The sequence below is a fragment of the Cynocephalus volans genome, chromosome 6 (assembly GCF_027409185.1).
Source record: "Cynocephalus volans isolate mCynVol1 chromosome 6, mCynVol1.pri, whole genome shotgun sequence".
Lineage (NCBI taxonomy): Eukaryota > Metazoa > Chordata > Mammalia > Dermoptera > Cynocephalidae > Cynocephalus > Cynocephalus volans.
The window spans coordinates 21,236,383-21,253,628 of NC_084465.1; the positions used below are offsets into that span (position 1 = coordinate 21,236,383).

Below are 17,246 nucleotides of genomic sequence, written 5' to 3' on the forward strand. Positions count from 1 at the left end.
GTTTATTACCACCAAATTTTGAGAAAGCTGAAATGTGCTTCAGATACCTAAAATTTAAAAAATACAAGGGTACTTCAAAAAGTGCGTGGAAAAATATGATTAAAATTTAATACGAAGTTTTCCATGAATTTTTTGAAGACCCATTGTAATCTGACTCTCAACTTCCTTACCTGAGGATTTGTAATAAATTTTAGAAGGCAGTGCATTGTCCATTTTTTTTTTTTTTAACATCTAATGGGCATGTAATATATATTACATGAACAAAAAAAAGTTAGGTTTATTTAAGTGTCAGTTAGTACAGTTTATATATTTATATATAGTTACATATGTACTGTATATATAACATATAACATAATATGTAATATATTTTTAGTGTATATTTACTATAGTATAATGTATATATAATATTGTTTTATATAGTTAATATATTTTAAGACATGAATAGAAAGGTAATTGAAAACTTTAACATTAGCTATGGTTAAAATCTATATAAATTTTTGTTTATGAATTTTAAACATTTAGTCATATTTTAAAAATTGGTTTCCAATCAGTTCATAAGAAGACAATCATATTGAACTATTGAAGTGAAAGTAGTGACTTTCAGCATTGCCCAAGACCTGAAGAATTTGATTGGCTTTATGAAGTTTATCTCTTTCTTTTTGTTTTCCTTTGGCATGTTAAAAGTAGTCTCAGTGAAAGGAATGTTATGAAGTAGAATCTTAATAAAAGGATAAATTGTTATTAGAGAAAAATCAGTTATTGGAGGAAATCACAAAGAAAATCATCTCAATCTTAAGAGATTACCTAGAATTACTTCAAATCCTTAAAAAGTAGAGAAAAAATGGAAGATTTTAAAGATTAAAAACAAAGTAACTTTAGCAAAGCTTGTTATCAATAAGAGGGTGCCCTGGGAAGACCAGAAAGTGTGAGGAATCTCTGAAAGACAGAAGGCCATTGGGATCAATTTCAGGAAGGAAGCATTAGCTCAGCTCAGGAGACTACTGAGAAAAGGAATAGCAATGCTTCAAGATCCTAGAGAAAATTTCAGTGTGATCAGTTGAATGTGGCATCAGAACAGCCATATGGATCCTGCCCGCCTTTTGTGCCATGTAGCAGAGGCAGATGCTCTCTAAATAGAATAATGATTATAAATTGGGGTCAAAGCCTTAAGGTGAATGGAAACACTCTGGAGGAACTAGGAATACCTATGTTCAGCAGATTACCTATTGGCACATCCTGTCCAGTAATATGTCCTCACTGTGGTCACAAAAGAGCATCATGCGGTAAACAGAAATAGCATTTATAGACAGGTTGACAGAGTTCTCACAGGTAGAAATATGCTATAGCAAAGAATCCACATAGATTTCAGGAAAACCAACATCATGAAAGAGAAGCACAAAAACCAGTGAATAGAAGAATCTTAGCATAGGAAGCAAAAGAAAGAGACTTTAAGAAGTGTCATTGGTATCTTTCAGAGAGGTGAGAGAGAATGACATATTCATGTAGAAAGAATTTTTGGTTTTTTTAAAGAAACAATTAGAGAGGTCTTGAAAATGAAAAATCTTATAGATGGCCTGAAGAACAGAGTGGATACAATTCAAGAGCAAATTAGTAAATTGGAAGATTGTGCTGAGCTTTTTTTCCCCTTAAGATATAATGTAAAACAATAAAAAACAGAAATCTGAAGGAAAAGCTAAGTAATGTAGGAGATCCACAATTTCTAATCTCTGCTGAGAGCAGTTTCAGAAGGTGTGAACTAAAAGTAATGAGAAGAAACAATCAAAGAACTAATAGAAGAAAATTTCTCATGATGAAAAGCAATTGTCCTCAGATTAGAAGGGCCCTGTGAATGAGAGGCAAGATAACTGAAAAAGATCAACACGTATTTATATAATTATGAAATTTTAGAACACCCAGAATAAAGACAGAGTTTTAAAAGCTTTTGAGATATAAAAGCTCATGAGATTACAATGGAACAAGAATAAAATTGATACCAGTAATTTTTTTTTTTTTGACAGCTGTCTGATATAGGGATCCAAACCCTTGACCTTGGTGTTATAACACCACGCTCTAACCAGTTGAGCTAACCTGCCAGCCCAATACCAGTATTTTCATTTCACAGCCATAGAAAAGAGAAAATAATTGAGAAATTCGTCTTTCCAAATATGAGGGGAAATAACTTTGAAAGAATTCTCAATTTTATTCATAAATGAAAGCATAACAAAGCATTTTCAGACATGCAAAGATTCATAAAGTTTATTATTCATGAACTATCATATAGTAGAAGAGCTGAGGAAGACTGCAAGGTTTTGGACTGAGCAACTGGAAGTAAGTAAGGAATTGCTGTAAATTGAAGTGGGGAAGACAGCAATAGGAATAGGTTTTATGAGAAGATTAGGAAGTCAGTTTTCAACATATGAAGTATCAGATTTCTATTAGAAATCTAAGTGGAGGTATTGACAGGTGAATATTCAAGTCTGAATTTCAGGTGAGAGGTTCTGTTACAGAGATTTAAATTTGGAAGCCATCAGCATATAGTAAGTGATTTATAAGATCATGAGACTGGATAAGATTATGAGAGAGAGGGTTAATAGAAAAGATGACAGATCATCTAAAGATGAACACCAAGGCTCTCCAACATTTATAGAAAAAAAATCCCAGATTACAGAGGTCTTAGACAACCTCCTTTTAGGTCTCCAGGTTACATCTGTAGCTGAGGCAGTTATTGTTATGTCAGGCCAAGAATAAGGTTTTGGTTTCATGTTAATTTAACATGACGATGTTTCCTAGAACCCCTTCTTGGTCTTCTGGTCACCAGAACCTGTCTCGTGGCTGGAGTGGGTCATGGAGGGCACACAGTACAGGCAACACATGGTCTTGCAGTCTGAAACCTGACTTAGCTTTGCCGGAGAGCATGCTGAGCACAGGATTAATAATTATGAAGTTGCCTGTCTCAGTCAGGGACTCAGTCTTCATCTCTGGAGAGCATCCCAGTGTTTGTGGAAAACCACAAATGTTGCTAGAGACCTGGAGAGGAACATGAATCTACCATTTGCACATAAGGCAACCCTGCACATAGAGGGCCTGCAGAGGCTGCTCTGTGAGGTGGCATATTGAGATGATTTAAAGAAACTTGGAGATGGAGGTAGGGAGCTAGTTGAAGCAATCTCCTAGTTTCAGTCCACAAGATGAAACCTGCTCTTTTGCAGAAAGGGCTTCTTTGCTTTAATAGCTTTGAAAAATAGAGACAGACAGTTTTTAGAAATCAAGAGAGTTTTGTGGTTCTGTTTGATCTTAGCTGATAAATATAGGCACAGGCTACTTAGTCTTTTCTTGGATTGCCTTTGTGTGTCCTTTAGTGCAGCATTTCTAAGAAAAATACCTGGGAACATAGGTGGTGCTCTGATGTAGCATTCTATAATATTGGCTCACGTGGAAATGAGAGACTGGACAAGGAACAAAAACTTCAGTGGAATTATTATTTTCATCTCAGAAATAATAGAAGATATTGTATCTGTGAAACAAGAACAGGATGATATAAAAAAGAACATTCATTGAACAATAACTATGGTTATTGAAAATTAAAATGTAGCAAAAATAGCTCAATGAAAGTCTTGGAAGATGGTATTGAGACAGTATCTTAGAAAGTAGCACAAAAAGCAAAAGAGATGGAATCTTTGAGAAAAGAGATAAGTTTATTTGAAGATCAATCAGATAAAATACACTCTAGAAGGTGACCACAGTGATACAGGGGAGATATAATCATCAAAAATATGATTGAATATTTCCAAGAACCAAAGGACACATTTCCAGATTGAAAGGGCCTATCAAGTGCCCAAGACAAACTTTTTTTATTTTGAAATATGGGAATACCGGGAACAAAGAAGTTCTACAAGTGTCCAGTGGGGGGGGGGGGGGGGAAATAGATTACATGTAAAAGATCAGGAATCAGAGTTCTCCACAGCAAGACTTGAAGCTAGAAGACACTTCTGAAAGAAATGAATTTTTATTCTAAGATTCTTTGTCTGCTCAACTGTTAACTGTGAAGGTACACTAAAAGACACATTTTCAGACCTGAGAGGTCTCAAAATTTTTTTTACCTTCTGTGCATTCTCTCTCAGGGAATCTATTGGAGGATGTGCCCCACCAACATAAAAGAATGAAGAGAGAAGAATAAATGGGATAAAGAGACAGGATAGAATCAACAGGATTCCTGGGATGATGGGGAAGGATGACAGCTGTGTTCCAGATAAAGAGGGCAACTAATCCAAAATGTGACAAATCAGAAAGTTCCCAGAGAGATTTCTACAAAAAGATAAAATAAAAGAATACTTGACAAGTTTCAAAAGAGGCCATTTCAGCAATTGGAAAAGATTTGATGGTTGAATTAGTAACAAACACATAGAGATATAATTAGACAAAACACAGCTATTAACTCTAAGGGAAAGAAAAAGTTGTAAAGAAAAGAAAAAGTAATCATATGATGCTACAATGGCTCACATGGGAGGTTGGGGTCGAATTTTTTTGTTTTTTTTTCTTCTATACAGATATTCTATTGTAGCATCTTTTGTAGAATAAATCATCTTTTCACTATTGAATGGTTTTGGAATCTTTCTTGAAAATCAGTTGCTCATAAATGTGTAAGTCTATTTCTAGAGTCTGTATTCTGTCTGTTGATAATTATATCTATCCTTATGCCAATACCATTCTGTCTTGACTACTTGTAAGTTTTGAAATCTGGTATGACAAATTTTTCAACTTTGTTACTCTTTTTAGAATTTATTTTGGATATTTTAAGTCCTTAGCATTTGCACATATATTTTTGAATCAGTTTGTCAGTTTCTACAAAAAGGCTGCTGGAATTTTATTGAGATTGCATTAAATATAGAACATTTTGTGGAAAAATTACTTCTTAAAAATGTTTACTCCTTCAGTTCATGAATAAGGTATATCTTTCCATTTTTCTAGTGTTTAAAATTTTTTGCAGCAGTGTTTAATAGTTTTCAGTGTACTCAGTGTGTTTTGTTTTTTCTCTTAATAAGTATTTTATGTTTTCAGAGCTATGGCACATTTTTTAAAAATTTCATTTTCTAATTGTTTTTTGCTATTGTACAGAACATTGCCATTATTGATCATCTGTCCTGCAGCCTTATTAAATAGATTCCTTAGGATTTTTTACATAGATGATCATGTCTTCTGTGCATAAAGACAGTTTTACTTCTTCCTTTCCAGTCTCTATGTTTTTAAATTTTTTTCTTGCCTTGTTGCACTGGGTAAGCCCTTCAGTATAATGTTGAATAGAAGTGATAAGGAAGATATATTTCTTTGTTCTTAATCTTAGCAGGAAGTTGTTGAGTATTTAACCATTAAGTATGTTTCTGGCTGTACGTTTTTTGGTCTGTGGTCTTTATCAGGTCGAGGAAAATTTTTTTTTATTTCTAATTTGCTGATAGATTTTATCATGAATGAGTGTTGAATCTTACCAACTATCTTTTCTGCTTCTATTGAGTTGTTCATACTTTTTTTTTTTGACAGCTGCCAGTATGGGGTTCCGAATCCTTGACCTTGGTGTGTTAATACTGTGCTCTAAACCAACTGAGCTAACTGGCTCGCCTGTCATACCTTTTTTTTGTCCTTTTATTCTGTTGAAAAGTGATTTGTTATGTTGACTGATTTTTGAATCAACCTTTCCTTCCAAGAATAAACCCCACTTGATTATGATGTATTATCCATTTTATATTCAATTTGCTAATATTTTCAGGAGGATTTTTGTGTCTGTGTCATAAAGGGTGTTTGTGGTTTTCTTTTTCATTGTTTTTAGATTTGGTATCAGAGTAATACTGGCCTCATAACATGAGTTGGAAAATTATTCCTTATACTCTATCTTCTGAAAGTGTTTGCATGGGATTAGTATTCTTTTTTACTTCTTCCCCAAATTCATTATTGGCTTGGACTCTATCAGATGTCTTCATTGGAGAGCCATCTATGAAAACTAGCTACCACAGAACTCCTCTGTGTGGATATCTGGAGTTCTTTTGGAGCTAGCTTCCTTTGTCATATTTTGCCCCATAAATTTCAGTTGCCTCAGCCTCTTCAAATTTTGCTGTCTGTCCCCTCAACTCAGTATGACTGTAGGACACAGTGTCAGGGTCCAGTAAGCATTGGAATAGGAGAAGGCTAGAGCAATCACGGTTTTTAAGTCTTATTTCTTTTCTCCCAGAGGTCATAGTCCTGCTGTTCATTGCCTAGTGTTCAGTGTCTGAAGGTAGTTATTTTATATATTTTTGTCTAGTTTTCTAGTTGTTTATGGTGGTAGGCCTAGTCTATTACTACCTATTCTGTCGTGGCTGGAGGTGGAAGTGTGTAAATAACATTTGCATTTTATAATAATGTAATCCTTAATATTGCCCTACCAAAGAGATAGAAGATTACAAGATGGACTTGGGATGTGTGGTAATGGAAGCTGAGGGAGCTAAATCTTCAACTTGCATAACGTGATAATACCTAAAACAGAAAAATCAAGAATAGCAATGCATGAATGTTATTTACGGACATGGTAGTAAATGACAAAGAATTGTCTAAAAAAGTCAACAGGATTATTTCTAGGAAGAGGTAAACTGTTGCAGGGGAAGAAAGAAAAATGGGGGCTGTTCTTTTTTCCAATAAACCTTGTAGAACTGATTCACCAGGAGCATATATAAGAAAAACTACAATGAAATGAGGGGGGAAAAGACACAGTAGGTAAATGGAAATCATAGGAAAAATATGTAATAGTACTGATATTAGTCAATATAATTCAAGATCAAACACATTTTAAAAGGGCAAAAAAGAATTTTTCTTACTGATAAAAGGTTACAAAGTCATGAATCTTTGTTTACTGGACAGCAGAACTTTTAAATATATCGAGCTGTAAGTAAATACTAGGAGAGGCTGACATTTACATTGATAATGGAAAGACTTTAACTTCTATATTTTAAAAATTGACAGATCACGTAAACAATACAAAGGAAATGGAGAATTTGAATAACACAATTAGCAAGTATGTGTGTGTGCATAACAAATTTTTACAAAACTTTTAAAATACAGGTGCAGAGGTCACAAAAATTGACTGTTAAGCCACAATGAAAATAGTAGCCAGTTGCAAAAAGTTGAATTCGCACGCGCGCCTGCGTGCGTGCGTGCGTGTGTGTGTGTGTGTGTTTCTGTTTGAGGTTTTGTAGGGCTTTTTGAATCTGTGGGTTAGTGAGTTTCCTTAGTTCTGGAAAAAATTAATCTATTATCTCTTTCTGCCTTTTTTTTTTCTTTCTTTCTTTCCTCTCTGGGACTCTGATTAAATTTTTTTGGGGGGGGATCTCTTCACTGTCTTCCATGTCTCTTAATCTCTTTTCTGTATTTTCTATCTTTCTCTTTCCTTCATGCACTGATGGATGATTTCTTATGATCTATCCTCTAGTATGTGAATAGTTTCTTCTTTTGGATTCAATATGTGGCTAGATATGTCCATTTAGTTTTTAGCTGTTGGTTTTGTGTTTTTCCCCTTTCTAGAAGTAATGTTTGCTCATTTTTCATACTTGCTGTGTTATTTTTTTAATAGCTTCTTATACCCTACAGGTTTCTTCAAGTTCATTGTACATTTTTTGAACACAGATTAGCATTATTGTTTTAAATTCTTTGTCCAGTAATTCCAGTAGCTGAAGTCTGGGGGATATTCCTGCTAGATAATGTTCATGTTTTATTTCTTTATGTGCTTGGTTACTTGCGGCTGCGTTCTGGTTGTTGTCATTGAGAAAATTATTTTTAGGATTCCCCCAAGGCCTGGGGTGGATTTGCCTTCCTTTACCAAAGCTTTGATTTGGCTTCCACCGGATCCTATAAACATTGCCATTAGGTATGCCTCGTGCTTAAAGTCTTTGGTCTGGCCAAACTAAGTGTCTGTCTATAGGATGCAACTCTTCCCTAGGGTAGGTACTTCAACTACTTCTCAAGGATGGTTTTCCCCTACCCCTTTTACTTTTTTATTATTTTTGTAGTTTGCTCTTATCCTGAGACTACCCTTTGGTTTGTAGTTTGTTCTTATCTTGAGACCACCTTTGCGGGTGGCTGGGTCACAGCTTTAACGTGGGACCATCTCTTCACCTTGGGCTGGCCTTTGGCTTTAAGTGCTGTCTCCCTCCCCCCATTTGTTGTTAGTTAGGTTTTCCACTTACCTCTCTGGATTTTGACTTTCATCTAAAAATTGGCTTGGTACTTACCTTGTACGGATCATTATTGTTTCTAAAATGTTGGTTAAAAAAAAAATTAATACTAGGGTACTTTGAAAAGTTTGTGGATAGAATTAAAAGATAATATATATCTTTCCATGAACTTTTTGAAGACTACTTGTATGGTATTTTTCATTGTGTTTAGAAAGAGTGTTAATTAGCTCACCATTACTGGAAACCAGAAGCCTCAAAAGTAGTACAATAAAATTAGATGTTAATAGCAAAAGGATTAAAAAATTTATTTGCCTGTAAAATAAAAATTATGGTCCTTTGTAAATCTTGTTTTAAAGAGGACATCAAAATGAAAATTACAAATTATTTTGAATTAATAATTAGAAGACAACTTCTCAGAATATCTGGAATGAGGCCAAAGTGGTAAGTAGAGGAGAACTTAAAGCTGTATTTGCACTTATGAGAAAACAGAGAACAAAATAAATGAACTTATTTCTAGCTTAAGAAACCAGAAAAAGATGCTTACTCAGCACTGGCAGTGGAAGGCACAGAGTAAGCAGAATTTAGTGAATTTAGTAGTATGTGTGTATATAGGAGAAACTGTTGTGGAACGGAAGTTTTTCCAACCTTTCTGTGAAACTTTTGGACAAATTAGGCTAAACCTTTGATTATGTATTTGCCAGTTGAGGTTAGATTAAATTAGCATATTTTGTATTTCCAGAAAATTTTGTTTAATTTCTCTTAACAACAGAGATGCAACTTCACAAATATGTTAAGATTAAAAAGCTAATATTTATAAAATAATTGGTCTCATTATTCTCCTGTGTTTGTGTCTTTGGGCTTATGCAGCAGTTGTGTTCCAACAAAGTTGACTTTGAAGCCTGATGGAAGTATATTTTCATAGAAAAAATCTTGGAATAATACAGAATAAAGACTAGGATAACAGCATAACCCAGGGTTATATACTCAGCATAGTGGGCATCAGCAATATGCTTGATGAGAGTTGATATTACAACCTAGTTTTTTTTGTCACTCTGTTGTTTTTTTGTGTTTATGCATTTTTTGCTTTTACATCACTTTGCCTCATCTTTAATTAGGATTTCACAATGTCAGAGAATGCTAAGAAAGAAAAAAACTTAAAAGTGTTTGTCAAATCCCATGTGTTCTCAGAAGAATCCAAGTCCCAGAAAAGTTGCATCAGTGCTTCTCACCCTGTGATGAAGAAACAGATTTTTCTTTTCTTTCTCCCCAATCTGTTGGGGACTGATATAGAGTCCTATTATGCCTGACTAGTATTCTGCTTGTGTCATGTGATTCACCACACTGATAAGTAGGAGTGTCTTATTTTGCACATCCCCTGATGGTGTACTTGAGTGTTGTGGCAGTGTCAAATTGCTCTAAGAGTTTCCAAATGCTTATTCTCAGTTTCTGTATTTTTCTTATTGTGGACTGGTAAAATGCAGTACGTTGACTACACTTTGAAACAAAACTAGGAGCAATTCTGAGGGAGTTGATCATCATTCTAGATGTTAGTGATGAGCAATAGCTTTCAAACTTAATAGTAACCACTCCAAAAGGAGCTACCCAGAAATCCTGGGGTAGAAAACAGCATTTCTATGTGCAAATGAAAAATGTAAGTGATCTTGTAGAAAGATATTTTGTTTGTTTATTTTTATACTTCTTCATACTTATTGTACAAGTTTTATACTTTTGCCTTTACAACTCCAAATAGCTTCAAGGGATTAAAATCATCCAGCCAAATAGATTAAGATTTAATGGAGATAATTAGTATAGGTAAAGAAAAGTAAACAGAGAAAAAGTTTTGAGAGGAAATGTTTACGAAAAACTTAAATGAGGAATACTACATATTTGATTGAGGAATTGGATTTACTTTAACAGATTTTTAACCAGTTTGTTTCTTAAATTAAAATGCAAGAAATAATTTTTTTTTTAATCCAAAAATATGGATTTTGGGGTTTATTTTCTTTTTTTGTTTGTTAGTTTTTAGAAAATTAGCAGTGCTAAATTTTCAATTCTGAGAGTTTGGTGTTCATTTGGCAAATATTTATTAAACTCCTAAAATGAGCCATACTAAGTTTATTATATTCAATCCTGGAGAAAATCCTCAGGATCATGCAAAAGATAAATTACTGAGTTAGCTGTTTTCTGTGCCTCCCACTCACAGGTAAGATGGATATGCCAAATAGGACCAATTAGCTAAGAAATTCAGATTTCTTAATGTAGGAATCAAATGATACGGGTGCTTACATTCTGTAGGACCACTAAGAGTTATGCCTGAATCTTTTTTAGGTAACCAGCTTTAGTTCGTTAATGATAGGATAAACTGTGAAGAGTATACAGTTTTCTCAAAAAGTGGGCATAAAGGAAGGCTCTGGCCGGTTAGCTCACTTGGTTAGATCATGGTGCTGATACCACCAAGGTCAAGGGTTTGGATCTCAATACCAGCCAGCTGCCAGAAAAAGAAACAAACAAAAAGGGCATAAAGAGGAAAGAACAGGATTTTTGGAGACTTTAGGATAATGCTAGTAGAAGTTGAGGAAAATGAAAGGAAATCTCACTTTTTAAATTTCATCAGCATTAGTCTGGTTATGTTTACAAGTTTGAGAGTTTTTGTTTTTGATTTTTTACTTACATATGAAGAGATGAAAGGAATTTTATGTTAAAACCATAGCAAGGTTTCAGGCTTCTGAATGATATTCCCTCCACTCTTCCTTGTCCCCACTATTTTTCTTGTTGGCATTGTTTATGTTGTCCCCTATTCCTGTGTTCTGATAAGCACAAATCCGAACTGATTGTGGTTCTTATTCCCAAGATCTTTTTATATCCAATTTTAAGTATTATTGCATTTAAAGTGCTCCATCTTCCATCTATTATTAATGTAATAGTAATAACTGAATAACCTTTTGAATGCTTAAGTGCAGGACACAGTTTAAATCACCTCATAAGCATTTTGTGTCTTCTAACTCTCACAGAAGTTCTTTGAATAAAGTACTGTGATTCCCATTTTACAGATGAGAAGACTGAGGCAGAAAGGTTACATATCTTAGCTCAAGGTCTCTCAGATAGTAAAGGGTGAGCTAGGATTCAAAGCCAGGCACTCTGACTCCAGCAGCTTTTATTCAGGTCACAGGTAGCCCTGGCGCTAGCAGTAGGAGTGAAAAAGATATCATAATGCTGAGGAAGAAAAGATAAAGATACACAGCAGTGAACTTACTGGTATTTTTGAGGGGCTGCTATGTGCCAGGCACAATAATAATTGCTTTATGAGTGTTATTTTATCTTTACATCAACCTTTAAGATTATTTTTATTTTACATATTAGCATGCTGTAGCATAGAGTTAATTAACTTGCCTAAGGCCACATGGCTAGTAAGTGTTAAAACTAAATTCAAACTCCAGAGCCAGCGTTATCTATTTATTGTTATTTATTTGCCCATCTTTCTTCCTCTTAGACTGGGAATATATTAAAAAACAAGTGTATAACTTCAGTAATCTTCTAGCACATAGTAGGTTTTTATTAACTATTTGTTGATTATAATATGTAAAACCCATGTTTAGATGAGAAAACTTATACTCTCTTGTAATCTTCCTATAAACTGTGTGCGATGCACTGTAGGGATTATCAAGATTGGGTGGTGGTGGTTTTTTTTAGAACCTTTGGTGTTAAGTTTTAATGCTAAAAATGGTCTGTGCTAAGCTCCCCAAATAGGTATTTTTAGAACTATTTTATTTAAGTTTTATGAAATAAAAACTATTTTTAAGTAATTAAAACATTCAGGAAAAGGGAGACCATGTCAAATAATCACTATTCACCATCCAGAATTAAATAATTGTTATTAATGCAGTTTTTCTATTTATTTAATGCTAACTTCTATGTTTGTTTTATCCATGAAGCCATATCCAGAAGACCCAGCAGTTTACAAACCACTCTCCCAGGAAGAACTGCAGAGGATAAAGAATGAGAAAAAACAGAAACAAAATGAGAGAAAACAGAAAATATCAGAAAATCGCAAACATTTGGCTAGTGTACGTGTTGTACAAAAGAACCTCGTCTTTGTTGTAGGTCTGTCTCAGCGCCTGGCAGACCCAGAGGTAAGTCCTCTTCTGTTTTCTTTGTCAAGTTGACGTTTTTTTCTGTTTGCTTATCTTATTTGGAAATAACAGTTCACCCTGCTTACCTGCAAGATTTCTCTGAAAATATAAACTCTTAGAATAAAAGATGACTTTTTAACAATTGCTAGGAAACCATAGGCAAGTGTCTTAATCTTTCTGTGCCTCAGTTTCTTCAGTTGTAAAACTAAGGAGTTGAACTAGATTTCTAAAGTCCTGTTTAGTGCTAACAGTCTGTGAAAATTGGATAATGATTCTATTTGCTGTTAAGGCTAACATGTGACATGAATACTCTGTTTCTTTTTTTCTTTCTTTTTTTTTTTTTTTCAAGTAACCAACAACAGAGTTACTTGAACCCACTGGAGATCCTAATAACCCATATTTTTTTTATCCTGCCCAAGTAGTAATTCTTTTTCAGGATGGCTGCTATACTGTATCATTGTTCTTATTCATTCTATGCCAGTTTAGGACAAAGAGGGAGAATTTGATGAACTGAAATAAAGGACCAAGTTTGTTGTCATTCATTTAGGGTTAGGGGAGATCTTCACATTTTTGTTCAGTACCCCTTTTTTTCTCCTTCCACCAACAGGCTTAATAGAGTAATGTTGAACTCATACTTTCCTTGAGGCCCTTGGATATTCATCTGCTAATATTTAGTTTCTGATATATTGTGAGGTGCTGACTAGATTGTTGGGAAGGTAAAATAGAAGTTGATTAACAGCCAGCCAGAGTGTTTACTTCAGTAGGAGGAGACCTGGACTTGGGGGATCTCCCAGAAGTACTCCTTGTGAAGGGTTTGAAGTAGTGTTTGTTGTGGTCCCACTCAGAGGGAGGATTATAGTGAATGTGCTTAAGGAGGTAGGCATCTTCAGACTTGACCAAGTGTTCCCAGAAGGAAGAACTTTAAGGAGACTAATGTTTGTTTTTGTAAAAATTAATTTAGACAGAATAATAAATACTTATTGATTGTGAGCTTACTGTGTGTTGAGGCTATAAAGGCTGTAAAGAATAACATTTGTTGATGATGAGTTTACTGTGTGTTGAGGCTTCAAAATCTACAGAGGGGAGATTCAGGGAGACATTACTAAGAAGGATCTATCATGTGCAAAAACGGAGGCATCTCAAGAATTACTAGGTCCAGGGATGACAGCAGTAGCAGGTTACATGATACTCAGAAGACCAGGTTCTTTCTAAAACCAAAGGGGCGGGTCTAGAGTCCATACAGAAAAAGACTTATTCAATAAGAAATGTTGAGAGCTCATTGTAGTCCTGTGACTCAACTTCAGCAGCCAGTTCTCCCTTTTTCTAAGCTAGTGCTTATTCCCCAAGCAGACAGAATCCCACCTCACTCTTGATTCTTTTCTAGAACACTACACAACGTTGCACTAACCCTTTTATCTCCCTCTTTTGCCTGTTTTTTTCTAACCAGAGGGATCTCTGCCTCTATTTACCCCTGCTAATCTTATTAATTAGAACCTAATTTTGCCTTTCCGAAACTGCTTCTCCAGTAAACTAATGGAACTTTTATCTTGACTTGAGAGCTCTTGGATATGGATGTACTTGTTTTTGTTACATCTTGGGTCTAGTCAGCCATAGTACTAGAGGCATATGGAGCAGCACCCAAAGGCTGGATGAAATTAAGCCACAGTCTGAATCTGATATTTGGATTACAGGTTTCCCACTTCTTCTTTGGAATCTGTGATTTGTAAGAGTTTTTATTCCTTACAGAGATTTCTTATTTCCACTTCAGATAACTCTGGTAAGATTAATCTGAAGAACTATTATTCATGAAGAAATTATCTAGGTGGTAACTAGTGAGAAATTCATCTAGGTGGTGACTGGTGAGAGAGAACGCTCTATCATGAGTCTAAGTATACTGAAAAATTACTCTATTAGTTTTATACTTTTGAAATCATTGTTGCTGGTCAAAGGATAATGAATTTTCTTAAACATTGTTTTTTCTCATTTATTTCTCTTGAAAGCCTAGGAAGACCAGAGACAAGTGGTCTTCAAGTTTTCTTCTTCAAGACAAGTTTTGTTTTTTATAAATTAAATACTACCAATTTTAAATAATATATTTTTTAATTCTCTTAATTTATCTGTATCGCCTTTTCAGGTTTTTGAAAACTTAAAGTTATGCTTAAAAGAAGTTTCAAATTGTTAGTGTGACTTTCAAGTCAGAGAAGATCCCTACAATTTACTTATCTTTTGATGAACAATTTGACAGTTGACTAAATTCTGATTAATAAAACAGGAGAGATTAGGAATAATTAAAGCTTATTTTGAAAGTAATTTTTATACATCAGAAACTTCATATTCATACCAGGATTGGTTGTCAAATATATTCACTATTGGTCAATAGAAAAAAAAACAATTTTAGAAGGTGTGGTAATTAGAGGCAATGATTACATTAGAGGTAATGATGATTGTCTTCTGCGTCCTAAAATTTTAGATTTGTAGGCACCAAATTCATTCATTCTGCAAATTAATTCTTAAATACTAACCATGTGCTAGGTACTTTGATGTTGGAGATAAAGTAGTTAGCAAGCAGATGCAGTCTGTACCCTTGACAAGCTTATAGACTAGGGAAGTCTTTTGTGGGAAGACAGAATTTAAGTGCTCACATGCTTGCTGAACATTTATAAAAAGGGAAGTACACGGCTCTTTGGGAACATACACAGTAGGGTATTTAGCAAGTGTAGGCTTGAAGAATTAATAGGTGTTAGCTAGGTAGCAAATAAAGATAGTAGTGTGGTGGGTATGTGTGGTAGCCTGAGAGAGCAGCTTGTTTGAGGAACTAAAAGACTTTACAGATATACCATTTCATTTTACAAACAAGAAACTGAGGCAAAGAGAGGTTGAGTGACTTGCCTGTGGTCTTAGAGCTCCTATTCTGATGTATTCTATCCTCTTGGTCTATTGTTCATCTATTCATTCATTTGTTCAATCATCCATCCGTCTGATTACCAAGTGTCCACAAATACTGGACTGTGTTCTCAGAAAAACTTACAGCAAGACATTTTAATCATTAGGCATACCTTTGGGCATTTATAATTCTGTCACATGACCTTTTGTATTCTATATTAGTACTAAAACTGCCCCACTGTGAAGTAAATACATGATATTGAGTATATTGATAATGTGCTGATGTACAGGGTACTCTGTCTACTTCGCATACCCTTCACTTTATTCATTCACTAGAGTACTATTTCATTGATTGTTTAGGCAGAATCTGTAGTGTTCAAGTTAATATGGAAAGTTTAAATTCTTTAAATTTCCCTTGCTTGGCCCAGCCTATTTCTTATCAACCAGTGAGCATTTGCTAGTACTTTGAGGCCCACCAGTGTTATATATTCATGTAGTTTTTCTTTGTTCAATGGTAAGACAGTTCAGTTTTTCCATAAGCAGTAACTGAGTACCTACAATGTGCCAGGTGCTATATAAGATACTGAGCATACACTGGTAAACAAGATAGTACCTGTTTACAAAAGTTAACAGTGCCATATGGGAAATACTGTGTACTATGGAGGCACAACATATAGCACCTGACCTTGTGGGGAGATATCTACCTCTCTGCTATCTTTAGGATATAGTGCTTCTGGCACAGGAATTATACAGATGCTTCTGAATAAGAAGGACCTCTATCAAGAAGTGATTTGTTTGGCTGTGAGATTAGAGTGCAATGGTGAGATAAGGTTGGGGAGGTAAATGAGGTAAATGGTAACAGATCATGAAGGGCTTTCTAATCAAGCTAAGGAGTTTGCACTTTATCCTAATGGCAATGGGAAGCTATTGGATGTTGTTAAGAACAGAATGACATGGCTAGTTTTGTGCTTTGAAAATACCATTCTGGCTGGAGTGTGGACATGTCAGTGTAACTATATACCAATCTCTTGTTGTTATGAAGGTTTTCTACCCAAATATTGGTCAGAAACTATTTTTATAAACCAGTTATCTTCCACCTCTTCAGACTCGGTGCCCTCTTTTTAAAAATATCATATTTTATAACACCCTTGACTTTCATGAAATGACTTTTTGATAATACAAGGGTACTTCAGAAAGTTTGTGGAAAAATAGAATTGAAAGATAATATGAATCTCTCCATGAAGTACCCTCATAAAATCTTTCTACACACATAATTTGGAAAAAATATATAAAGGAGAAATAAAAGGAAAGTAATTATAAAAATACCTTCTACATGTAAATGCTTGGATACTGCTACTCTACAACCTTGCTATTCAAGGTGTGGCTTCTGGGCCAGTAACATTAATATCGCTTGGGAGCTTAATAGGCAAACTCTTAGGCCCTGCCTCAGACCTACTAGATCTGAATCTGCATTTGTAACTAGATCCTCACATGATTTGCATGCATTTACAAGTTATTGAAGTACTGTTTTACACAGCATAATAAAATAGTAAGATGCTTGCATCTATTTTTAGAACCACTTGTATGTGACAGTTACAAATACAGATTGTTACAGGTGTGTGTACTGGCAACTAGGTACCGTGAAATGCCAATGATATGACTTTTCTGAAACATCTGTTAGTAAAAATGATGTGTAGTCATCCCTTAATTACGTATAATGTGCTTTCCTGCAAATTCAGTGTATGTCAAAACTGGGAAAATACTTTGTTTTATATAATGTGGTGCTTGTTTCTAGGTTCACTTAATTACAGACTTTTCAGCTGTCTTGTAGGATATTCAAAAGTCGTGCAGGATGATTCTTTGTTGCATAGAGCTAGCCTAAGCCTTGTGAGGCCTCCCTGGCTCCCATCCACAGCATGCCAGTAGTGTCTCCCAGTCACTTAACAGTCTCCTCCAATAAGAGCTTTCACAGATTTCCAGAATTCCCGCTTGAATGCTTTCCTCATTGAGAACTACTGCCGTAAACTCTCACATGATA

General features: G+C 34.8%; 1 protein-coding gene across 8 annotated transcripts in view; it reads left to right on the top strand.

Annotated features, from left to right (window-relative positions):
- CNOT4 (CCR4-NOT transcription complex subunit 4) overlaps positions 1 to 17,246 on the top strand; it is a 122,869-nt gene that overhangs the window by 45,224 nt on the left and 60,399 nt on the right. For all 8 annotated transcript variants that reach the window (XM_063101351.1, XM_063101350.1, XM_063101355.1 and 5 more), the window contains one exon: positions 12,128 to 12,325. In XM_063101351.1, coding sequence (XP_062957421.1) covers positions 12,128 to 12,325 — 198 coding nt within the window. The remainder of the gene's footprint in view (positions 1 to 12,127; positions 12,326 to 17,246) is intronic.